Consider the following 24,871-nt stretch of genomic DNA (forward strand, 5'->3'; position numbering starts at 1 on the left):
TCGCAACGTTTTGCGTCATTGATGAGATCATCATTTTAAGATAAATCTTAAAATAATACTAAAATGACGACAACAATAAAATGTATGTATGTTGGTTTTGGATAGACTAGATTGATAAATGCTTATCAATAATACTCTTATGGCTAAAATGTTTACAGCATTCAATGACTAATGTCAATATGACTAAAATGTCAACAGTTTTCATTTACTTAAACCACATTAAAATGCCTAGACTTTGTCAACTAAAGTTTTTGACACAGGACTAAGACTAAATTAAAAAAACAGCTGACAAAGTGAACACTAGTATTCAGTTGCCAGGTCATTAGGAGTGTATTATTTCAAAGCCAACATTTACTTGTTTTTAACGGCACTTCTTCGAGCAGTATGGTACCACCTCCGCCACATTTTGAGCCTGGAAAAACCCTGATTATATACCTGGTGACACCTGTATACACGTGAACAATCTTCATTAATGTACGGTGACACTCTTTGCAGCAGGTTTATTTTTAAGCATCATCTGTCGATTGCTGTCTGCCCACAACTGATGAGTGTAGCTCATGAATGCATGCTTTAATTTCGCAGCTTGTTCTGCGATTTTGTGGAGCATTTCTGGGCTTAATGTACGTTGCTAAAGCCTGTCATGTAATAAAGAATATATAAAATATATCATATATTTTGATGGACCAATATATTGGTTAATCGGCCGATGTTTGAGACGGTTTAGATTTTTAGGATTAATTAGGATACATTCCAATATCTACACACAGCTTTGAAAAAAGGTTATGCACATTATTTTATTCTCAAATTATTTCTAAATGGGGATGCACAATATATTGGCAGCCTTATCTGTATCACTGATAAATCTGTATTACCAGCAGCCATATCACCCTGCAGCTTTTGCCTGGTTGCCCACTAAAGCTAAGCAGGGTTGAGCCTGGCCAGTACCTGGATGGGAGACCTCCTGGGGAAAACCAAGGTTGCTGCTGGAAGTGGAATTAGGGAGGTCAGCAGGGGGTGCTCACCCTACGGTCTGTGTGGGTCCTAATGCCCCAGTATAGTGACGGGGACACTACACTGTAAAAAGGCACTGTCCTTCGGATGAGATGTTAAACCAAGGTCCTGACTCTCTGTGGTCATTAAAAATCCAATTTGTTTTCCCAAATCTTTTACTTCTCATAAAGAGTAGGGGTGTAACCCCGGTGTCCTGGCCAAATTCCCCCCATTAGCCCCCATCTATCATGGCCTCGTATTAATCTCCATCCCTGAATTGGCTACATCACTCTACTCTCTCCTTCCCACCAATAGCTGGTGTGTGGTGGGCGTTCTGGCGCACTATGGCTGCTTTCGCATCATCCCTATGCTATGTAAAAGCGCTATATAAATGTAAGGAATTATTATTATTATTATTAAATGTGAATTTTAAAGGTATCTGTTATCGGTCTGATAAAAAAAAAAAAATTGGCCGATATATTGAAGCAGTTAAATTGTTATTTTAGGTACATGCTACTCACCATGTGGGTTTTGATTGGTGCCTTCTGCCTTTGCTTTAGAGGATCATACTGGATCTGTGTAAACACTCAATTTTACAGTATTTCTATTATTTATATATATATCTGAGTAAACACTCAATTTTACAGTATTTCTATTTATTATATATATATATATATATATATATATATATATATACACACTCACCTAAAGGATTATTAGGAACACCATACTAATACTGTGTCTGACTCCTTTCAGCCTTCAGAACTGCCTTAATTCTACGTGGCATTGATTCAACAAGGTGCTGAAAGCATTCTTTAGAAATGTTGGCCCATATTGATAGGATAGCATCTTGCAGTTGATGGAGATTTGTGGGATGCACATCCAGGGCACGCAAGCTCCTGTTCCACCACATCCCAAAAATGCTCTATTGGGTTGAGATCTGGTGACTGTGGGGGCCATTTTAGTACAGTGAACTCATTGTCATGTTCAAGAAACCAATTTGAAATGATTCGAGCTTTGTGACATGGTGCATTATCCTGCTGGAAGTAGCCATCAGAGGATGGGTACATGGTGGCCATAAAGGGATGGACATGGTCAGAAACAATGCTCAGGTAGGCTGTGGCATTTAAACGATGCCCAATTGGCACTAAGGGGCCTAAAGTGTGCCAAGAAAACATCCCCCACACCATTACACCACCACCACCAGCCTGCACAGTGGTAACAAGGCATGATGGATCCATGTTCTCATTCTGTTTACGCCAAATTCTGACTCTACCATCTGAATGTCTCAACAGAAATCGAGACTCATCAGACCAGGCAACATTTTTCCAGTCTTCAACTGTCCAATTTTGGTGAGCTCTTGCAAATTTTAGCCTCTTTTTCCTATTTGTAGTGGAGATGAGTGGTACTCGGTGGGGTCTTCTGCTGTTGTAGCCCATCCGCCTCAAGGATGTGCGTGTTGTGGCTTCACAAATGCTTTGCTGCATACCTCGGTTGTAACGAGTGGTTATTTCAGGCAAAGTTGCTCTTCTATCAGCTTGAATCAGTCGGCCCATTCTCCTCTGACCTCTAGCATCAACAAGGCATTTTCGCCAATAGGACTGCCGCATACTGGATGTTTTTCCCTTTTCACACCATTCTTTGTAAACCCTAGAAATGTTTGTGTGTGAAAATCCCAGTAACTGAGCAGATTGTGAAATACTCAGACCGGCCCGTCTGGCACCAACAACCATGCCACGCTCAAAATTGCTTAAATCACCTTTCTTTCCCATTCTGACATTCAGTTTGGAGTTCAGGAGATTGTCTTGACCAGGACCACACCCCTAAATGCATTGAAGCAACTGCCATGTGATTGGTTGATTAGATAATTGCATTAATGAGAAATTGAACAAGTGTTCCTAATAATCCTTTAGGTGAGTGTGTATATATATATATATATATATATGTGCAACTTCATTGGCCATTGAGAAACACACATTGGTCAACCACTAGTATTAAATATGGACATTTGTAGTGGGCTGGATTGTCTTGTCATGGTACAGTGCTGAAGCTCTTCAAACCGATCCGTCTAGCTGACAGAAAATATACTTGTCCAGTCCCCAAACACTCAATCTTGCCAATTACTTTGTGGGATATCGATGTCAAGTTTGAATAAATGTCAACATGTCCACAACACAATTAAGTTTATCTTGCTTTGTATCCTCATTTAATCATCACCTTCAACACACATTCATTTGCTCTCCTGAAGAATTCCTTTGGTACATTTTTCAAAAATGTTGCTCCATCTCAGAAAGAAGTCATTATGCGCTGTTTTCTTACATTTCTGAAACATGTTCTATTCTTGTGAGGCATTGAGAAGTTTAGTATGTTTCATTAGAGTATTGCTCCATGCTTTACAGTTGAAGAGATGAACTGTTTTTTTATACATTTGCGAATGGTTATCTTTTAAAGCTTTTGCCAATTTGTCAAATTAGATATACTTGCTAATCTGATGAAGCTTTAAGCCCCCTCAGCTCTGTTTTGCAGGTTTTATATTGTTTAAAGGAAGGTTTGTGTATTGAGGCCCTTAATCAAGTTATGTGACAGGGACCTTAGCTGCAAACATGGGTTTCAGCAGGAAACCTGAGATTTTAATAGTACGCTTGGACTTCCTGTGGGTGTGTCTGATAGCTCTGTGAGGTGTGAAGGCTCATGGGAAGGCGAGTGTAACTAATGGGGCATGCTAATGAAGTGACCGCAGGCCGCTGTGAGAGCTGTATCTGTCCTTCTGTGAAGAGTTAACCCTGCTTTATCTCTCCATCCTGCCCTCAGCACCACCCTAACCACAGCACAGCCCTGTCCAAGAGCAAAGAGAAGGACGACGAGAAGAAAGACTCTGACAAATCCAGGGACCGCTCCAAAGAGAGGGAGAAGGAGGATAGAAAGGACAGAAAACGAGTGAGTGCTTTGTCTCTGTCGTTCTGTTTACAAAAGGATTTGGGCATGGGGCGAGGGCATAGAGGAAATCAGGGCAATTCAATGTTCTCTTTTCACATTTCCAGGTTTGGAATACAAATATAAGGTAAAGCAGGGTAAATGCTGGCAGGTAGATGTAAAATCATAGGAAATGTTATTGTGGTGTTCCCTTTTTGCTGCAACAGCAAAATAAAAGTGTCGTAGAGTTAAAAGGGAACATTGGGAGATGTTTTATGGCAGTCAATAGTGAAATGTGCCCAATATTGTATTTAGTTATTTTTTTTAAATTGTTGCTAGTTTAATTTTATTTAACATTTATTGTTGGAAAATAAAACCAAACAAATCAGAGTTTTTAACTGTTTAAATGTGTTGCAAGTTTTGGTAACAATGTTGCAAAAATTGCAAACGGCCAATAAAATGAACAGATAATAAAATGGCTCATAATATTTAGTTTGACCTTCTGGATTTGAAGATCAACACCCTCATTTACTCTCCATTTGTTTGATAAAGAATAACGTTTTTGGGTGTCCGGTAGAGATGAACCGATGGTCATTTTAAAGTGGTTTTTAACCATTGTTTAAGCTTTTCTGCTTACATTTTTGTAATTTAGATTTTTAGTTACCGTTATGCAAAAAGGCATAAAGTGTTGATTTGATATCGGTTCTACATATCAGTTATCGGACATGTAAACAAAAATAATCTGTGTCCGTGGTAAGAAAAAATCCATATCAGTCGACCTAGTTGCAGCCCCTATTGTGTACTTTTAATATTAGTTATCGAACATTTAAACATTAAAATGATCTGTATCGATTGTAAAAATGTCATATTATTCAACCTCTAGTTTCAGCCCATATTTTATACCTTTAATATTGATTCTGCATATGGTTTATTGGACTTGCAAACATTAAAATAATCTGTATCAGTTGTAAAATTTTATACTGGTTGATCTCTATTTTCAGCCCCTAGTGTGTACCTTTTTATATTGGTTCTGCATATCGGTTATCAGACATGAAATCTAAAATAGTCGGTAATGGTTGTAAAAATGTTCATATCGGTCGACCTCTATTTTCAGCCTCTCTTGTGTACCTTATTCATTCAAAAGGCCTCACCCTCATAATTTAAAAGATAACCCTCTTAAAAGGAGGATAGTCCACGATTGGAATTGCATCATTATTCCTGGGCATGTTGCTAAAACAACTCAACAAGGGAAGGTTGTGTAGTGACTCCCTTGCAGCAGAGTTGACTGGTTTGCTAGATATACTCTGCTACATTAAAGCGGAAATACTTCATGGAACTCTGTGAAGTGTCAATTCTCTTGAGAAAAGCTATAAACAACACTGACTGGTTTGTGTAAACGGCAGTTATTAAATGCGTGGTGAAAGGTGAAAAGGAGCTTAAACTAACAATCATGAATTTTGATTTGCACCCCCCCCATCTAGGACTATGCGAACAGCGACCGTGAGATAAGCCAGGAAGTCAAGCGCCGCAAAGATGAAAATGGAATGAGTGAGTTGATAATGCCTATCTTTTAAATTTGTTTTGCCCACTGCTGAGAGCAGAAGAGGCGATCTAGTGAACCAAAAAGTTAGTTTTCTCTGTGGTGGAGGCAATCAGAAAGCTTTCCCTGTGGTGTCTTGGCTGTTGTGTTATCTGCCTCACATGGCTGCCCTCTCTTACTTGCACTCTTTACAGACTCCTCCAAACACAGCAAGAGCGCCAGCCCATCCGAATCGCCAAACTCCAATGACAAGGACAACAGTAAACGCTCCAAGTCTACCAGCAAGGACAAGAGCGATCTGGCCAAACCAGAGAAGACCTCTGGAGGCAAAAAGGTCTGTTACTGACTGGCCTGTTAATACCTGAACAACTGAATCTGTCTTTCATTGGTGCTATTAGCTAATGCATGCATCACTATTCTGTTGCACATACTTAGGGGTTTATTTAAATCACTAATTCTAAGTTTCAAAATGTAATGAGTAACTCGTTTTGCACCATTTGTGCTATAAATATGAATGATACTTAAAACCGTGTGGGGGGACCTGTCGTCATATATAAGGACCAGAATATCATATAGACTATGGTGCATGCTCATTTGACTTGAGCCAGTAAGCAACCACCATTAGCAACGTCATAGCAGTACACTTAAACTACTCCGAACACCTAAGCAGCAACCTCGCAATGCCATAGCAACCACCTCAATGCCATAGCACCCACCCAGGACACCCTTGCAACGCCTTGGCAATCACATAGCAACATGCTATTATACCACTCAGAATATTCAAATAAACACCCTTGCAACTGTAGTAATGCTCTAGGAACTATCCACATGACCATAGCTACCACCATCCCATACACCCTAGTACAGCAAAACTCTTAAACCTACAGAACAGCTTAACAGCTGCCTAGCAACCACCCAAGACTCCATAGCAACCCCTTGAGTACTCTATGGCAAGGCATTATAAAACCACTCAGAACACACTAGTAACCACCCTCAACACCCTTGCAGCAGCCTAGTAACGCCCTAGTAACCATCAGAACACCCTAGCACCTGCCTAGCATAACAACATACTAAAAACCTCAGAACAGCCCTCTAGAAACCGCACAGGACGCCTTGGCAACCATATAGCAACCTGCTCTTATATCACTCAGAACACCAAAGTAAACACCCTTGCAACTGTCTAGTAATATCCTAGCAACCACCAGAACACCCTAGCACCTGCCTAGCATAGCACCACACTAAAACCTCAGAACTGCCACCTAGCTACTGCTCAGAACACCCTAGCTTCCGCTTAGCATTGCAACATACTAAAAACCTCTCAGAACAGCTTAACCGCCACCTAGCAAACACTTAGAACACCCTAGCAATGCCATAGGAACCACATTGCATCATGCTAGAAGACCACTCAGAACACCCTAGCAACCTCACAGAATGCCCTAGCAACCTCCCAGAACGTCATAGCAACTGCTTGGCAACACCATAGCATATAAATGTACCACTAGCAATACCCCAGACACCAGGTGCTAGGAAAGCACCACTCACAATTTCTTCAGATAATTTCAAAATGGAGTTATTATAGTAATTGTACTGAGTATTTCGGTTTATTTCTTTTCAGTAATCTGGTTTTAATGGAACAGAAAATTGCCTTTTATCTTCTAAGCGACAGAAATGCTCTTATGTTTACTGTGTTTATGTGCTTCTTGTTGTGGTGCAGGAATCCAGGCATGACAAAGAGAAATCCGAAAAGAAGAGAGACAGCACCGGTGCTAAAGAAGACAAGAAACAATATCCTTTCATGACTTTAACACACAAGTATGCTGATCACAACAGCGCTGTGTACAAAAGTCATTTTGTTGTTCATAGTTAGTTCACGGACACTGTGGTGTACATTAGTTCAAACTAAACTCGTGTTTACCTTTGATGTGTTTACTTATCACAGTGTATTTTTTCTTAATACTTGTCACCCATAAATCATCAGAAAAGCACAGATAATGTATGCTGACACTCAAGGTGAGCCTTTATTATTAATGCAGTGAAAGTGGTTTAAGCATTATGAAAATGGAGTCTTTTTTTATTAAAGGGATAGTTCACTCGGAACAACATAAGGGTGTGTAAATGACAGAGCTTTCACTATTGGGTGAACTATCCCTTTAATCATGGAGAAATAACTCAATGAATATGAAACATACAAAAATATATTTGGAGGAGATTGAGGGTAATTGATTTACAATCTGCTTTTTAATAATGCAGAAGTTGCACGTTATGGACGTGACGGGTTTGTGAGTTTTGTTAACTGAAGTTGCTCCTCTTCATCAGTGTTCCCTGCTGTGACGCGCTGCCGGCTACAGAATTCATCGTCCCAAGATTTCTCAACCATGTCGGCGTCTTAATTCCTTTCTCCCGTCACAGTCTTGAAAGAGGATTCCTTCGCACACTTAGGATTTTTGCCTGCATCCAAACTTCTGTTTTGCCTAAGAACGTTGTAGCTCGTATTTTAATCTGCCATTTTTATTGTGATATTTTCAGTACTTCACTGAAAGTTTGTTTCCTTTAAATATTTAGCACAATGTGCTGCTTGCTTCACAAACATATTTAGGTTGAATTGGTGTCGCTTTCAATGCTTGCGTTTTTATGACCTTTCTCTATGACCCTCCTATTCCGTCGTTTTCTTTCATTTTTTTTTCTAAGTTAAAAGAAAACAACGGCATCTTCACCTCGATTAGGTTTCCTGGATTCTTTTTCTTCCTTTTAATTCACGTGATATTTAGGCTAGGTGTTTGAAGCAGTACAAATGCTCTTCTATTTGTATATTATGTACACAGAAATAAAATGGTTCCATGTAATGAGACATTTCCTGTTACTTTCATTTCAATTGTATGCCTCCTAATTTCCTTTGTGTGTTCAATCACGTTTTTAAAAGATTTGTATAAAGAATGGCAAGCTGGATTTTTCCCATTAATAAATGGACTACAAATGAAACGATTCATGACTTTCCAAACAATTTAATGGAGTTTTTATCTGGCAAAGTCGACAAAGTGTATCCTTTTTCTAAATAAAATAGTTTTCTTAGTGCATCCTGTGTCTTGTTTTTTATGATTTTTATGTAGTTTTTTTGTCTCTACATGTTTTGAACCAAATTGCCATGCTTTGGTCAATTTTCAAACTGGTGTCTGGGGACCAGTAGGAGGTCTGTAGAACATTTCAGAGAAGTTAAAATTGTTACAAAATTATTTTACTTTAAAACCATTTTCTTAATTTTATGCAAAATGTTGCATACTATAGGGGGGAGTGGATAAGATGTGTTGCCCCCAATTTTTTGAACATGCTTGTGATGGAGAGAAGTCTAAATATTTTATGCTTAAGACATTTCCCATGTTAAAGCAAATGTTTTACATGAAAGTTAAAATTGGTTGTCAAAGCAAATCATAGTGGTTTAGTGGCTTAACAAAATGTTGGAGAGCTTTGTATCCAAATGCAGGATATACTAATAATACTGCTATAGTTGGGGAATCTGCAAAGATGTCGCAACATATACAGTTGGTCAGAAGTTTACATACACCTTTGCCAAATACATTTAAACTCAGATTTTCACAATTCCTGACATTTAATCGTAGAAAACATTCCCTGTCTTAGGTCAGTTTGGATCACTGCTTTACTGTAAGAATGTGAAAACTCAGAATAATAGTAGAGAGAATTATTTATTTTAGCTTTTATTTATTTCATCACATTCCCAGTGGGGCAGATGTTTACATACACTCAGTATTTGGTAGCATTGGGTAGCGTTCCACAAGCTTCTCACAATACGTTGCTGGAATTTTGGCCCATTCCTCCAGACAGAACGGGTGTAACTGAGTCAGGTTTGTAGGCCTCCTTGCTTGCACACACTTTTTCTGTATCAGATTGAGGTCAGGGCTTTGTGATGGCCACTCCAATACTTTGACTTTGTTGTCCTTAAGCTATTTTGCCACAACTTTGGAGGTGTGCTTGTGGTCATTGTAGATATGGAAGACCCATTTGCAAGCTTTAACTTCATGGCTGATGTCTTGAGATGTTGCTTCTATATATCCACATAATTTTCCTTCCTCATGATGCCATCTATTTTGTGAAGTGCACCAGTCCCTTCTGCAGCAAAGCATCCCCACAACATGATGCTGCCACCCCCATGCTTCACGGTTGGGATGGTGTGCTTCTTATAAGCCTCCAAACATAACACCTCCATTAAAACACATCCACAGGTACTCCTCATATTAGCCTAACCTAGCTAATTGTCTAAAGGCACGACATCATTTTTATGTATTTTTTCTTAAATGCACAGTTAAGTTTAAGTGTATGTAATACACAGTTAAGTGTATGTAAACTTCTGACCCACTGGAATTGTGATTTTAGTCAATTAAAAGTGAAACAATCTGTCTGTAAACAATTGATGGAAAAATTACTGTCATGCACAAAGTAGGTAGTCCAAATAGTCCCAAACTCTAGTGTGCTAATATGAAATCTGGAGTGGTTAAAAAAATGTGTTTTAATGTAAAGTTCTGACTTCACCTGTATGTGGAATAATATGACTCAGTTTGTTCAGTCAGTTCAAGGATCATTTTTATTTTGTATTTATTTATTTTAATTTGAAATGTAAATTGTCACATAATACTGATCTTATCACTGAATGACAGTTCAGTTGCAAGTAGCCACTGGAACACTTTTCTGTTATATTTCTGTGTGATACGTTTCAGTTGATAGATATAAAAATGTATAATTAGGCCAGGAATTTTCCCTTATCTAGAGGTAAAAATTTGTTTTATTCTTATGTCTGTAAAACACAAGTTTAAATACCCAACTTCAGACCCCTGCAAAGCTGTTTTCCAAGTCTATTGGGTTGTTACAAAAATTGGATGACACATTAGTTTATTTAGCCTACTACACATTTTGTGTGCAACAAACTCAAAAGAGCCATCCAGTGTGAAAAACGTGCACAAACGTTTTCACATTGAAATCATGACTCATATTTATAATATTTTGAACTGACTGAAATTACACAATATTTGTAGTAATTTGAAGTTATGCTTTCTCCAATGGAAGAGCTGCAGGAAATTGGGTATCTCATTTATACCCATTTTTTAATATTAAAATGTAATTTCAACCAGTAAAAAAAATCATTTTTGAAATCTGTAACTGCAAATTTCACAGTGATCTGCAGGGTTCCCATGCATCCTGGAAATCCTGGAATTTTTCAATTCAGTTTTGCAGTCATGGAAAATGAGACAAATACCTAAATTGCCTGGAAAATAGTAGGCTATTTTAGTATAACACTTTTTAGTTTTAAACTTTAGACAGTGATTATGGTTGGGCTGCTGAGTCATATGTGGTAGTGTGGTGATGCAACCTTTATGATATGGAGTCCACTTATACCACCGTTACCACATGTAGGTCCCTGTGATTTCTGTGATGCAGAAAACATGGACAGAATCACTGAATTTAGTCATAAAATTTGTATTGGCTATAAAATGCGGAATGTCACGGAATATGACATATTTGGAATGAAAATAAATGTTTGAATACACAAATTATTATCTCAATATGGCCAAGTGTGATAATTGAACCGCAAAAGGCGGCGATTTAAATAAATGAATAATTATGTGTGAAGCCGGCAGCTCATACACTGCAAACACCTCGTCGTGATCATCATGCGCTCTGTAGTAGATGACAGTCAGCAGAACACTTTGAAGTGTGCAGCACATACACACCATATATTTATTTAATTAAATCACAGTTTTGGGGGTCTAATTAATATTTTGGGCAGTGTAGTAAACCGCTTATCTGGAGGTGAGAAACTACCATCAAAAAGAGAGAAACATAAAAATAAAAGCTTGTTTAAATGGATGTTTGAAATGGGAAAAATGTCATGTTTAATGTAATTAATAATAATGTATTAAATCAATATCTCATATGTGATGTGTTGTGCAGCATTTCATTTGACAAATTATTAAATAATAATTTGAAGGAAAAAAAAATAATGCAATGTTATGTTGAAAAATGTAATTAATTAAAAGAATTTGATTTTCATTTGATGAACGTTTTGACAAAATTATTTGATTACACACAATTTTAAATAGTTGAAAATTCAATAATAATAATAATAATAAACAAATCCAATACCCTACATTTTTATGGCCATGTGTGTTTTTTTTACTTATATATTTCAACTGTGTGGCACATAAAATGTCCTGGAAAATTGTGTCTTGAAAAGAGTGGGAACGGATCTAACATACACTCCTGTTCAAAACACAATTACAGATATCTCAAATTAATTACTTACAGGTTGAAATGCCAATTTAACATTTTAGCAAAGTGCTGCTTAGTAAAAATATTATTTTTATTTATCAATAATTACATTATTACTAGTATAAATATCCATCACTGATATCAACAACTGAATGAATTAACTATTAAAAATGCTAATGTACATTTATTTCAACATGGTAGATTTGGTATTTTAGATATCTTGAAATTGATTTCAGAAATCAATATACGGAACAGTAATTAAAGATATCTTAAAAAGCTTTCTTACAAACTACAATAACATTAACAATATCTGAAATTAACATTGCAACTAGTGAAAAACAAATAACCGATATCACATTTTCCTGTTTTTTTGTTTTCATTTTTTTTTCTCCGTTGTAATTCAGTTGTTGATTTCAGTAATGGACTTTTGCACAAGTAACAATGTAATAATTGAGATATATATTTAATCAATATCACACGTCTGTGCGTGAGAGAGAGAGAGAGAGAGAGAGAGAGACAGAGCATGTGCGATCACTTGTTGCCACACCCAAGCAGAGATGCCGTCAGCTTTCTGAAGATCATTTCTCCCTATTTCAGGGGTAGCCACGCAAGAGTCATTCACTATAGAAACAGCGTTGTCCTCTGCCATTTTAAACAGAGTGAATCCAATGTGGAAACTCGATAAGCGGTAAGTTCCTTGTGTTCTGTGATCAATCAGTCTGTTGTTTCTCTCAGCTGTGATGAGCCTTAATGCTGAAGTTGTCCATTTAAAGCTGTTTAAAACAATATCCTTGCTTATGTAGTAATAATACGAATGATCACAGAGTGCTGTTCTATGTAAACAATGACTAACGGATTCACTTCACGTCACCAACTGGCTCATATTACATACATAAATGATCTTTTGCCACCACCTGCTGGCTGACATATGTAATTTAAAAAATAAAGACAAACATTAGCTCCTAACACATCTGCACTGCTCTTACACTTTAGTTTAGAACAGAACGAACACAAGCGGAGTGATACACACAGTGAAGTGTCCGAGTGCTGATAGTGTCAGACCATCAGTGCTAATGGAACGTCTCTCGTCCAATCAGATTTGAGGACCGGAACTAACTGTTGTGTGTGTATATATATATATATATATAAAATATAAGTATAATAATAAAAAGTATATTAAATTGCTGATATGTGAAACTGGAATTTCAACTAGTAATATATTAATTGTAGATATCTGCGATTGCGTTTTGAACCGGTGTGAATGACAGATCATTGTGAAATCCTACTAGTGAAAATGCAATTACAGATTTCAAGAATTCAGTTTTAGGGCTTGCACAGAGTTTATTAGGCGTGTTATGCAAATTAGCCTATTAACTGCGAACACGTGCTCCCTCGTTTTGAAGAACCCGGATTCACTAAAGGAATGTGGGAATTAATTTAGCTTGAGAACATTGTATTTGTAGGCCTAAGCATTTATTAGTGAATAAGACTGGTTGCAATCAACAAGAAAAACATCTTCTTCAATGCATTTTTTGTTTGTTTTTATTTACAAAATGTATTAAAATTGTCTGTACAAGGCCTCACCATCAGGGCGGGAAATGACACCCACACATGCAGTTCTTACTTTAGTCTGACGTTTGTTCATGTACTCTGGGCTGAAGTGCAGTTTTACAGTTAAGGAACAGGTAAAAATATGAAAGCTGATACCGACTTTCTACCGACCCTCTAAAATCTAATAGATGTCGCAGGGCTTTACTTGGCAATCACGAGGTTTTGCATGCACATAGAAAATTTGGGAATTCAGTCACTCATTTTTCAATCCTCCACTTGAATTGTACAGTTCATTTAGCTTTGTTGTCCATTTGTATTCATTATAAAACTATCTGTCCATGTTTTCGGGATCACTCTAATCCCGAATCCCATGGAATCACAGTTTATTTTTCCATCTCTCCAACACAAAACGTTACAGCAAAATGTAAATGTGCTAAGCGGTCCCTGTGGTTTCCTTTCTTAAATCTATTGTAAATGTTCTTAATCCTAGTTTTTTAGTTTTTTTTTTTTCTCTAAATAATTCACCAAACACTTATAATAATGCTCATCAAAGAAAACGAAATCTCAAAGCTTGATTTCATGTGCAAATGATATTCAGTAAACTGTGAGGTAATCAAATACTACATCATAAATGCCATTTTATGGATTTCTGTTTATGTACAATAATGGGATCCATTTATAGCTTCAGTTTCTTGTACAATATGCATTGATAACTACAAAAATCTTGGAAGTTCATGTTGATAAGTATGCGTCATGAGTTCTCAGTAGTGAATGCATGAAATAGTGTAACTTGGAGATGATTTTTGGTCTTTTGAAATTCAAATATGAGAATTATTGTTGGTCAAATAGCCTTTATAGTTTCAGAACTAAACGTTTCTGTTGAATTATTGAGAAATATAGATCAAGCAAAATAATATAGTACCACACAATATTCAACACGTCGAATGGACTCACAATGATCCTGACCTGCCATTGAAATCCAAAATCTGATAAATTAATACACTGATTTAATGATTGTGAACGCAAATTTACAGTTGATGTATTACGAGCGTCACGTGTCCCCCATTTGCGTGCCAACCAGGCTCCACAAAAGACAGATCGGCTCTTTCAATGTGCTAAGATCGCAAGTGATGGCTTCATTTCTCAGTTTCCATGGAGATACGTGTGTTCAGAGTTTATTTCACAGATAATGACGATGGCGATCCATTCGTTTGTGTGATTTGAGCGATGCAATGTTTCTTCCATGAGTTTGCATCAGTGTGATTCTCTGAATATTCCATAAGGCACTGAAGAAAACGTATCCAATTCTTCCGACAGTCCACGCTGGTCTTTGTCATCTTTGATTAGCGTGCTGCGTCCACGTGGGCAGGAGAGGCTGGGGTTCATGTGTGTATGGAGAGTGGGCGAGAGGGGCGCGACCCCTCCGAAAGATCCAGCTGTCTAGATAAGGTCTCTCGTCATAATCATCACACGGCAACGCTGCGAGGCTCTGAGTCTGTGAACACACAGGCAACATCAGACATGTATTTAAATATGGGAAAAACATGATATTTATTCTAGCTTTTATTATTACATAATGCATATTAGAATTGCACTTATCTACAAATAAACTGTGTAAGCTTATTTATAATTATTTTGAATATATCTATATATAAAATGATCTTTAAGGACCTTAATTAATTGCGATTAATTATTCAGCATATCATGTAATTAAAAAGATTTTAAAAAAATTAGCGATTGACAGCCCTAATTTCTGATGCCACAGTAAGTAATTTCAATTGGCTTCAACAACTAATATGAGATTAAATCTGACGAAACCTGTCAAGAACGTGTATGGAACATGTTTCACCCCAAAATGAAAAGAAAAACAATTCTATCGGGAAGACACGCAGGCTTGAGTGAAGTTTGAGATGCCATTTATTTGATAGATGTAAAACGGGAAGTAATGTCTCTCTCTTTGGCATAGGCCCCGTCCGGCAGTCCGAGGTAGTTGTACCCGGAACTGTCATGTCCTGCCGGAGATAGGAGGCAGGGGCGAGGAGCCTACCCCCCTGCGGGACAGGGCTCCACTGGTGGTGGTGGGGTGGTGGAGGTTGCAGTGTTAGCACACTGAAACAGCAATGTGATAGATTGTGAGCAGACTTATAAAGCAATGGCTTACATGTGATTGGCTAGGAATTACCCAGCTAATGATGTGATGATGTACAGCTGCTGGTCTTCCCGCTAGAACTACGCTGCACTTCCATTTCTAGAAATTACATTTTGCATAAAGAAAATCTTGAAAAAAAGAGAATATTTTCTTAATTGAGCACCCTCCTCCAAATTGCGTTACCCTAATGTGAAAAAAAGTGTATTATATAATAAAATATTTATTATTATTAAATTATGCACTGTATATGTAATGGTAGTATTTATTGAACCTTTTTAAATTATCCTTATTTTTAATGTACAAATATTCTATGCATTTTTTTTTTAATTGCAGCAATAAAATATTGAATTGAAAATGTGTTTTCATGAAAATAATTTTTAGCGCAAAACATAATTGCATTAGTTTTTTCTTCTTCAAACTATGAATAGAATACATTGTAAAGTACTTGACAACAATTTGAAAGTGAAAAAAATCTCGTCAAATCAGTGTTGGGTAAGTTACTTAAAGTAATCCACTACAAATTACTAACAAACCTTCTAAAATTGTAATCAGATTGCTTCATTGAAAAAGAAAACTCATTACTAATTACTTTATTTTAAGTTACTTTATAACTACTATCTACTTGTAATCTAAAATGTAATTCATTACTTTTTATTTTTACTTAAATAATTATTTTTCTATATTGAATTACTTTGTAATCAGATTACACCCAACACCGGAAATGATACAATTGCCATTTGCTGTTACATTATTTCATTTGATGATTTAGTTAACATGTATATCAGATACTGATCTATATTCAGTCGATCAGATTAACGTTTCCAGAATATTTGTCCTATTGTTTGCTGTCAATTACCCATTTCTGCAGTATTGATTTATTGTTGTTAAATATTTTTCTAAATCCAATGACACTTGTAGGACATGCATATCATTCCCCATGCCAGACTACAAATATGAACAGAATGTGTTTCCATTGCATGCTGTACCACCGTCTGACTGATGCAACTGTTTGAAAACATGCCAGTTTACGGAAAACTAGCCAGAACTCTGTTCCACTTCTCATTTAATTAGATTTTCCGGAAATAATGACATACACAAAACCACAAGACCCTCAACACACAGCGAGCTAAAGCGCTGGAGCATTACCGTTAGATCTTAACGCTCTCTGTGCCGTACACGTTGTAGCCTTCTCGGTATGTGGCAAAGTTCTGAGTGTTAGCTGGCGGGGCTGGCTTATAGGTTTGGGCGTTCTTTTCAAGTTTCAGCCTTTTGGCTTCTGCGCGTGACTTGTAACAGAACTCTATCAATGCCACCATCATAGCCAGCCCCAATCCACCAACCAGAATATAGAAGACACCAGCAACATTGCTCAGGCTCAGTGCACTTGTCTTGTCCTAAGAGAAGTGAGGGAGGTAGTTAGTATATCATGCAGTGGTGAGGACTTGATAGCATTCAGAAAACCTTCTAGACTACACAGTTCTTCATGTGTTCTTTTAAGTAATAAGTATTAAGTATCAACCAGGACTACTGACTCTTGATTTACAAACATTTTGTCTACATTTCTGCCACTACCAAAGGAATTTAGATTCCAATGGACAGATCCAAAATATTAGTCTACGATATGGCTGATATAGACTAGATTAGACTGTAAAATGCTTCCAATGGAAGACAAACAAGTTAAAAAGGACCATAACTGGTGAATGTAGATGTATTAAGCTAACCTGATCTTTTCATTGGCTTCTTGAGGAAGCTGGTCAGTTACGTACAGGTCAGACCTCTGACTTAATAACCTTGCTTTCACAAACTGCCTTTCCATCTTTCAACCTTCAAATTCATATTTTGACATATTTTCTACACCAGAATACTGAATTTAAGAATCAAATTTGAACCATTCTGCTGTAGTTTACCCCCCAAACTTGTCCATTTAAGAATTTGTCCATTAGTATTACACTATTTGCCATTAAACCCAATGAGCGCGCAACTTCACAACATCTCCCTGGGTTAATAAACCTTTATTATGACCTCCAATGCACATGTGAACAATTGCCTTCATGATATTCCTCTTTCAAATGAGACTAGTCGACCTTTCTGCATCTAACGACACTTGCGCTGAAACTATTCGTCACTATGAGAAATGTTGTTTGTGGTTAACGCCACAGGAGGTTAAATAATTGAGTAGACATTCTTCTTGCGTAAAAAGACAAATAAGTAACAACACTAATACATCAAATTTTAAATTCAAAGTTTGGTAAGTAAGAACTGCAGCATAATGGTTATATTGTCATTTATATCAAGTGAAAAAATAAGCAAGACAATTGGTATACAAAAATATATCTAGTCTGTCGATCAATTTGCACTTTTTACTAATTCCCCATGGATGCTCATCTATAAGATTATCATTACGGCTTTATGGGAGGAGATTTGGTGAAAATGGATATATACTGTATACTGTATACACTCACCTAAAGGATTATTAGGAACACCTGTTCAATTTCTCATTAATGCAATTATCTAATCAACCAATCACATGGCAGTTGCTTCAATGCATTTAGGGGTGTGGTCCTGGTCAAGACAATCTCCTGAACTCCAAACTGAATGTCAGAATGGGAAAGAAAGGTGATTTAAGCAATTTTGAGCGTGGCATGGTTGTTGGTGCCAGACGGGCCGGTCTGAGTATTTCACAATCTGCTCAGTTACTGGGATTTTCACGCACAACCATTTCTAGGGTTTACAAAGAATGGTGTGAAAAGGGAAAAACATCCAGTATGCGGCAGTCCTGTGGGCTGAAAATGCCTTGTTGATGCTAGAGGTCAGAGGAGAATGGGCCGACTGATTCAAGCTGATAGAAGAGCAACTTTGACTGACATAACCACTCGTTACAACCGAGGTATGCAGCAAAGCATTTGTGAAGCCACAACACACACAACCTTGAGGCGGATGGGCTACAACAGCAGAAGACCCCACCGGGTACCACTCATCTCCACTACAAATAGGAAAAAGAGGCTACAATTTGCAAGAGCTCACCAAAATTGGACAGTTGAAGACTGGAAAAATGTTGCCTGGTCTGATGAGTCTCGATTTCTGTTGAGACATTCAGATGGTAGAGTCAGAATTTGACGTAAACAGAATGAGAACATGGATCCATCATGCCTTGTTACCACTGTGCAGGCTGGTGGTGGTGGTGTAATGGTGTGGGGGATGTTTTCTTGGCACACTTTAGGCCCCTTAGTGCCAATTGGGCATCGTTTAAATGCCACAGCCTACCTGAGCATTGTTTCTGACCATGTCCATCCCTTTATGGCCACCATGTACCCATCCTCTGATGGCTACTTCCAGCAGGATAATGCACCATGTCACAAAGCTCGAATCATTTCAAATTGGTTTCTTGAACATGACAATGAGTTCACTGTACTAAAATGGCCCCCACAGTCACCAGATCTCAACCCAGTAGAGCATCTTTGGGATGTGGTGGAGCAGGAGCTTCGTGCCCTGGATGTGCATCCCACAAATCTCCATCAACTGCAAGATGCTATCCTATAAATATGGGCCAACATTTCTAAAGAATGCTTTCAGCACCTTGTTGAATCAATGCCACGTAGAATTAAGGCAGTTCTGAAGGCGAAAGGGGGTCAAACACAGTATTAGTATGGTGTTCCTAATAATCCTTTAGGTGAGTGTATATGTAACAAAAAATATATATTTTATGATAAAGTGAGCTATACCCCTTGATTATTTCAAATGGGGAATTGTGCAAAACTGTAAGCCACCCTGTTTCCTTATTTGTGGCCAAAAGTAATTAACCATACTCTTACACATGATCTTAATGAAGACACTTGACTATTGTCTCGTTCCTTGCATATGAACAATATGTCAAAATGCACTTTTGGAATCAGTACAAAAGACCTGCAGCGACTGACCTTACTTCCAGAGTCCTTGGTTCCACATTCACCCTTATCGTACCACCATTTGTTTTTCAGCTTGGCTAAGATGCCTTGTTCACTGAGTTTCAATACTGCAAGGTTTACAGGAGTTCTTCACGTGGGAAATAACATAAATAACATTATATTATGTTATTTTATGTTATTCAAGTCTTAACTACTGCATACTTTACAAAGCGATAAAGTAGGACTCCTGGCCATTATCAACACAGAGTGGCAGGCATTCTGACTAGTACCTTCCATTCACCAGAGCTAAACTAGGTGTGCCAGGACCTACCCGTATCGCTTTGAGTAATCGGCATACACTGTTAAAGAGAAGAAACGGGCAGGTTTCTGGAGAGATCGCCTGCGTGGCTATAAAAGCAGAGAAGCTTGATGGTTAATTTGATCATCTGAGAACGGGAATGCTCACTGGAACCCTCTATTGACTGACAGACAAATGAAAATCACCAGTATTATTTTGCACAGGCCGAGGAGAGTTGAAGTCAGAACTCAACAAAATGAAATGAACATACACACATGTAAAAGTAAACAAGACTGTACATACAAAAACTTGGAATAGTGACAATAATGTGCAAAGTAAAAGAGTGGATTACCAGCGATCTGTGTGTCAGTAACAATACAAACTCTAACCAAATAGTGCATTGTAATGCTATCTAGTCCAATCCGGTTATTAGCATTAGCATTAGCAGCTAACAGAGCAATGTAAATCGTAAATAACTTATCTTCTGTACTTGCGATCATTTTTACTAGATGATAAGTTTGCCTGCAATATTATAAGCTAAAGATGTGTTAAAAGTCCTAAGGTAAGATTTATTCTGCAGTAGCTAGCCTAGCCTAGCATGCATCTCCCAATACATGCTAATATTTAACAACCTAATTGCTGCAACAGTTATCCACTAAATACTTCAATAATTGAATTTGGCCCTTAAAATAATTTACCATGGTAACCGAAGATCCCATTCACACCTGGTATTAAGATGACAAGTGGTCAGCGTTAATACAGGAGTAAACGGGGTCTAAAACGTTTTGCGATCGGCTCACAAAAAACCTATACAGTGGTAGTCAAAAACACATGTGACCACATCACATTTGAGGTGAAAACGCTATCCTTCCTGAATGGGCCCGGTAGCGAAGCACCACCTCTCATCTGTCAATCAACCACTTGCGCTAAAACAAGAGTTTAAACTTTGTTGGTTACGAGCAGCTTTAAAAGTAAATAATCCGATCAGAACATTTTCAAAAGTGGGGACATAAGCACGAGAACTTCCCGGATCTTCTTCAGTGAGTCTGATATCAACATGCAAGGACACAGATGAGAAGCGTGAGCATTATACAGGAGCTCCACTAAAATAACAGAATTCTCATTGAATCATGCGCTTATGCTTCAACTGCATCTGAGAGAAACAGCGCAGTGGTTTTATTCGTGCTTTCTTTGTCTTGTATTACTTTTTTGAGTTTTTTTTATCATGCTGTAACACAGTGACTAATGATTACTGTATGTCATCATGAAATTAGAGACCCTCCCCTCGAAATCCGAATGGTCACCAGAGAAGTGTTTAAGCGACCAGGTGTAAACAGTGATGTCTCTTCTGACCACATGTGATCAGTTCACCAGAGACGCATCTTAATACCAGGTGTAAACGGGGTCGGTGTTTCCACAAAAATACTATGGTAATAACAGTTATTGTCACTATTGTACATTTTTAATACATTAATATGGGAACTCCTTCAAACAGTGAAAGGAGTATTTCGCCATGTCGGAGTTAGATTACGTACGATGCACAGGGCTGTTGCGTCATGACGACAATGTGTAAATGACGAAGACACACCCATCTCGGCAGTCTAAAGACATTGCTTATCCCGTGAAAATTGATGGTAAACATTACAGACATGTGCAGTAACAATGACTGTACAGACATACAGCATGTCAAGAAAACTAATCCCAACCAAATGGTTTTAGAGATCATAGTTCTGTCAACGCAAGCTTCAAACATTTTTGTGGCCATACCCTTCGATTATAAACATTTAGCTTAAGGTTAATGAAGATTTCAGATGATTAAAGTCAACATGAAATCAAAACTGCCCCTATTTATATTATTAATACACGCTCCTGGTCTGATTGTCCACAATTCGGTGTACGTTATTCTAAAGGAAAACAAAGTTTGTCTTCATAATATTTCATCAAAAAATAATAACTTGCTCCGCCTCTGAAAATTTACTTTTCCGCTGAGGGTTCACTGAAAATTTGTAACATTAACTAATTGGTTTACATAAATCCATTATTGGTTAGCATTAACCAATATCCTGACATTAGCGGTTTTAACCACCAAGCAAAATTGCATGGGCCCCAGATGTTGGGGTCCCCCCAGCCGGAGTAGGAAAGCTCTGCAAAAACCGTTTGAGGGGTGACATGTTGTTCTGGGTACACACACGAATACGCTGTTGTCTATGGTCTCAGAGCGTTTCAAGAAGCCGCAGGGTTCGGGTCAGTAGGACTTTGGGTTCGGGTTTGTAATTTATGAAAAAAAAACATACAGGCCGTTCGCCCATGCGAAACAAGGGGCCGCCGTGGCTTGTATGTTTACTGTTACAATACTGGGCGGCTGTGGCTCAGATGGTAGTGCGGGTCGGCCACTAATCGCAGGGTTGGTGGTTCGATTCCCGGCACATTTTTAGGTACTGTGTCAAGTTAAAAATAATTGGAGGAAGCATTAAAAATTATGATTTTGTAATTTTTTAGCAAAATGTTTTGAAATGGGGCCCCTGATCCTGCATGATTTAGGTGGCATCGGCTAAATAGGAATGCCCTTTCACTTTACAAGTCACCAGACTGAAGTGAACGCTCCTGAAACTATTTGGCTATTGGTTAACAGTACCCAATAGCCTGCACAACCTAGGTGTTAATTCATGTGTAATTCATAATTTGTTAATTAATGTCTGGCTCCATTTTGGTATGGAACACCCACTTTCCACGATCCAATCGATTGCTTATAGATATAATCAATTTACTCTGAAGTGCATCACATTACGAAAGAAAAAGGGGATGCAAATATGGTTTCATGTTGACTTTAAGTACTTGCATTATTTTTTGGGGGATTTGTTAAAGCTATTTTTGGAGTATTTCAAAGCACTAAAATCGAAATAGGATTTTGTTCGCAAAAAATCAGTCACTTGAATATTATTTACATTTCTCATGGCCACTATTGATAAGTGAGCTATGTGGTCCTAACATTTCTTTTAGCTCGGGGAGAGACATTGATTAACAATGTAATTATCCTCAGAGTGTTCGGAGCAACTGGAGTGGGAAGCCTATCAGCCGAGGGTGGCAGTGTGCTGACAGGAGCCGAAAGGAGAACAGGTTGTGTGACTCATGATGTCTGTTTGGCGCAGGTGGCTTAATATGAATTTGTTCTCTATCTTTTTTCTCTCTCACTCCTTTTTTGTTTTGTTTTCAGGAGTTGGCTGTGCGGCTGGGTCCCAACGTGCCACTGCAGTCTCGCTGCATTAGATCATTAGAGCTATCCCATCCGCTGTTTGTCGGCTAATGGGAGACTTCAAATCACTGCAGACTGCAAAAACAGAGAGCTGGAAGAGAGGTGATATTAAAAGCTCCATAACCTTTCACCTTCAACCACAGTCAGGGGCAACAGAGCTGTTGACCAAACGAACAAACTGAGAACTGAAAAACCTGCTCCCTAACAAACAGTAAAAGTGAAAACGCTGTTTTCTTCCCCTGTTTTTTTTATATAGAGGCATTGAGCCCCATTTTCAGGAAATAGAAAACTTTGTAAAAGCCCACGGAATGAGAGTTAAAGTCAACATGAAATAAAAATGGACCCAAAATGTATATTTCCTTCATACGTGTTCCTGATCTTATCGTGCACATTATTCCAAAGGTGAAAATGTCTTCATAATCGGCCACTAAAATGCAATTTTGTGACTTGTAAAGTGAAAGGGCATTCCTTTTAGCTGATGCCACCTAAATCATGCAGGGTACTGGTTAATGTTAACCAATATTGGGTACTTGTTAACCAATTAGTTAATGTTAACCAATAGCCAAATAGCTATTTATGCATTGTTTTAGGATATGCAGCTTTTTAAATATCTTTCCAATAGTTTCCGCAGTACTATAATGGTCGTAAACATTAACGTAATAAAGTTCACAACAAATAATGATAGTCCTTTTTCTTCTCATCTCACATCCTGGAAGTAAAATGGGTCATGTAAGGGGTTTCATGTTGACTTTAAATTGCAGCAATAAGCAGTAAACATTGTATAAAAGTAGGACTGACATCCTGAATATATTATTAAACTTATAGTTTAAAAAACGTATAGTTTTGGTATGTATTCAATGGTGAAAAGCTAACGTTTACAATTCTAAAAGTTATGCAAATGTACATTGAATAATTGTGTATAGTAGAGTGCAAGAGATTTCACTTAAATCAAAATGGTTTTAGCGGTTTAATAAATCCTATGTTCTGAATAGGCTGGTCTGTTTTGCTGGTTTTAATGGGGTTTTGGACACTTGTCTGGTCTAGCTGGTCTCCCGTTCTTGCTAACTTGTTGTTTAACAGCTTTGGCGGGTCTTCTAGCTTGACTAGCTGGCCCAAAACCCCCTTAAACTACCAGGACAGACCCAAATAACCAACTAGGCCAGGCTGGAATATATATATATATATATATATATATATATATATATATATATATATATATATATATATATATATTCAGGAATTATGTCAGAAAAGTTCTGCATATTGCAGTTAAGTATCTGTGCTGTACTTGGGTACATCTAAAGGTCCTGAAAATGAGGCTTTTAATGTTGTACATCTTCATAACTCTGGGACAAACATGAAAAAGCATCACGTGTGTCTTCAGTTTTTTTACTGTTGTCAAAAACAAAGAACAATATCAGCTCAACATCAAATAAAAGTGATTTTTGTATGATGTCTTTCCCTATGACAAGAAATAAACTGGAAAGTTAAAGAGAAGCACCTCCATATCAGTGATAATAAGGGCCAAACACGTTCTGTATATATCCTGCTGTGTTAAAGCCCTTGTTGAGAGGGGAACATGGGTAGGATCAGTCAATGCATGATTGATTTCTGATTCTGTGTTCTGATTGTTCTGGAGACGAGGATTCTCACATATGTGTGCTATTCATAGCCTGTCAAGACAGGACAGAGTGTTTGTGATGGTATCTTTACTATCATTGATAACACTTGTTTTCAGAGACTTCCCCCAAAATTGAAATTTCTCTCATCGTTTACTCACTCTCATGCATCCCAGATGTGAATGACCTTCTTTCTTAAGATTTTTAGAAGAATATCTCAGCTCTATAGGTCCATACAATGCAAGTGAATGGTGACCAGAAATCAGAAGGTTCAAAAAATCACATAAAAGTAATCCATACAACTCCAGTGGTTAAATCCATGTCTTCAGAATACATTTGATAGGTGTGGATGAGAAACAGATGACTATTTCAGGCCTTTTTTTTTTTTACTATAAATC

The 24,871-nt window shown here is 37.7% G+C and overlaps 2 protein-coding genes across 7 annotated transcripts in view; one reads left to right on the forward strand and one right to left on the reverse strand.

The window, feature by feature from the left end:
* Positions 1 to 8,536, forward strand: part of LOC127662996 (THO complex subunit 2-like) — an 84,817-nt gene extending 76,281 nt beyond the window's left edge. For 2 of the 3 annotated variants that reach the window (XM_052154367.1, XM_052154369.1), the window contains exons 34-39: positions 3,802 to 3,927; positions 5,385 to 5,451; positions 5,638 to 5,777; positions 7,158 to 7,228; positions 7,408 to 7,453; positions 7,760 to 8,536. In XM_052154367.1, the coding sequence (XP_052010327.1) occupies positions 3,802 to 3,927; positions 5,385 to 5,451; positions 5,638 to 5,777; positions 7,158 to 7,228; positions 7,408 to 7,435 (432 nt within the window). In that variant the 3' untranslated portion in view covers positions 7,436 to 7,453; positions 7,760 to 8,536. Of the gene's footprint in view, positions 1 to 3,801; positions 3,928 to 5,384; positions 5,452 to 5,637; positions 5,778 to 7,157; positions 7,229 to 7,407; positions 7,454 to 7,693 lie in introns of all 3 variants that reach the window. The other variant, XM_052154368.1, reaches the window with a different exon arrangement.
* Positions 8,537 to 12,936: 4,400 nt separating this feature from the next.
* The window catches only part of LOC127662997 (glutamate receptor 3-like), a 164,333-nt gene continuing 152,398 nt past the window's right edge, over positions 12,937 to 24,871 (reverse strand). For 2 of the 4 annotated variants that reach the window (XM_052154372.1, XM_052154371.1), the window contains 3 exons: positions 19,337 to 19,451; positions 16,566 to 16,813; positions 12,937 to 14,765 (listed from right to left, as the gene is read on the reverse strand). In XM_052154372.1, the coding sequence (XP_052010332.1) occupies positions 16,568 to 16,813; positions 19,337 to 19,451 (361 nt within the window). In that variant the 3' untranslated portion in view covers positions 12,937 to 14,765; positions 16,566 to 16,567. Of the gene's footprint in view, positions 14,766 to 16,565; positions 16,814 to 19,336; positions 19,452 to 24,871 lie in introns of those variants that run through there. The other 2 variants (XM_052154370.1, XR_007972948.1) reach the window with 2 other exon arrangements.

Source organism: Xyrauchen texanus, chromosome 23, assembly GCF_025860055.1.
Source record: "Xyrauchen texanus isolate HMW12.3.18 chromosome 23, RBS_HiC_50CHRs, whole genome shotgun sequence".
Taxonomy (NCBI): domain Eukaryota; kingdom Metazoa; phylum Chordata; class Actinopteri; order Cypriniformes; family Catostomidae; genus Xyrauchen; species Xyrauchen texanus.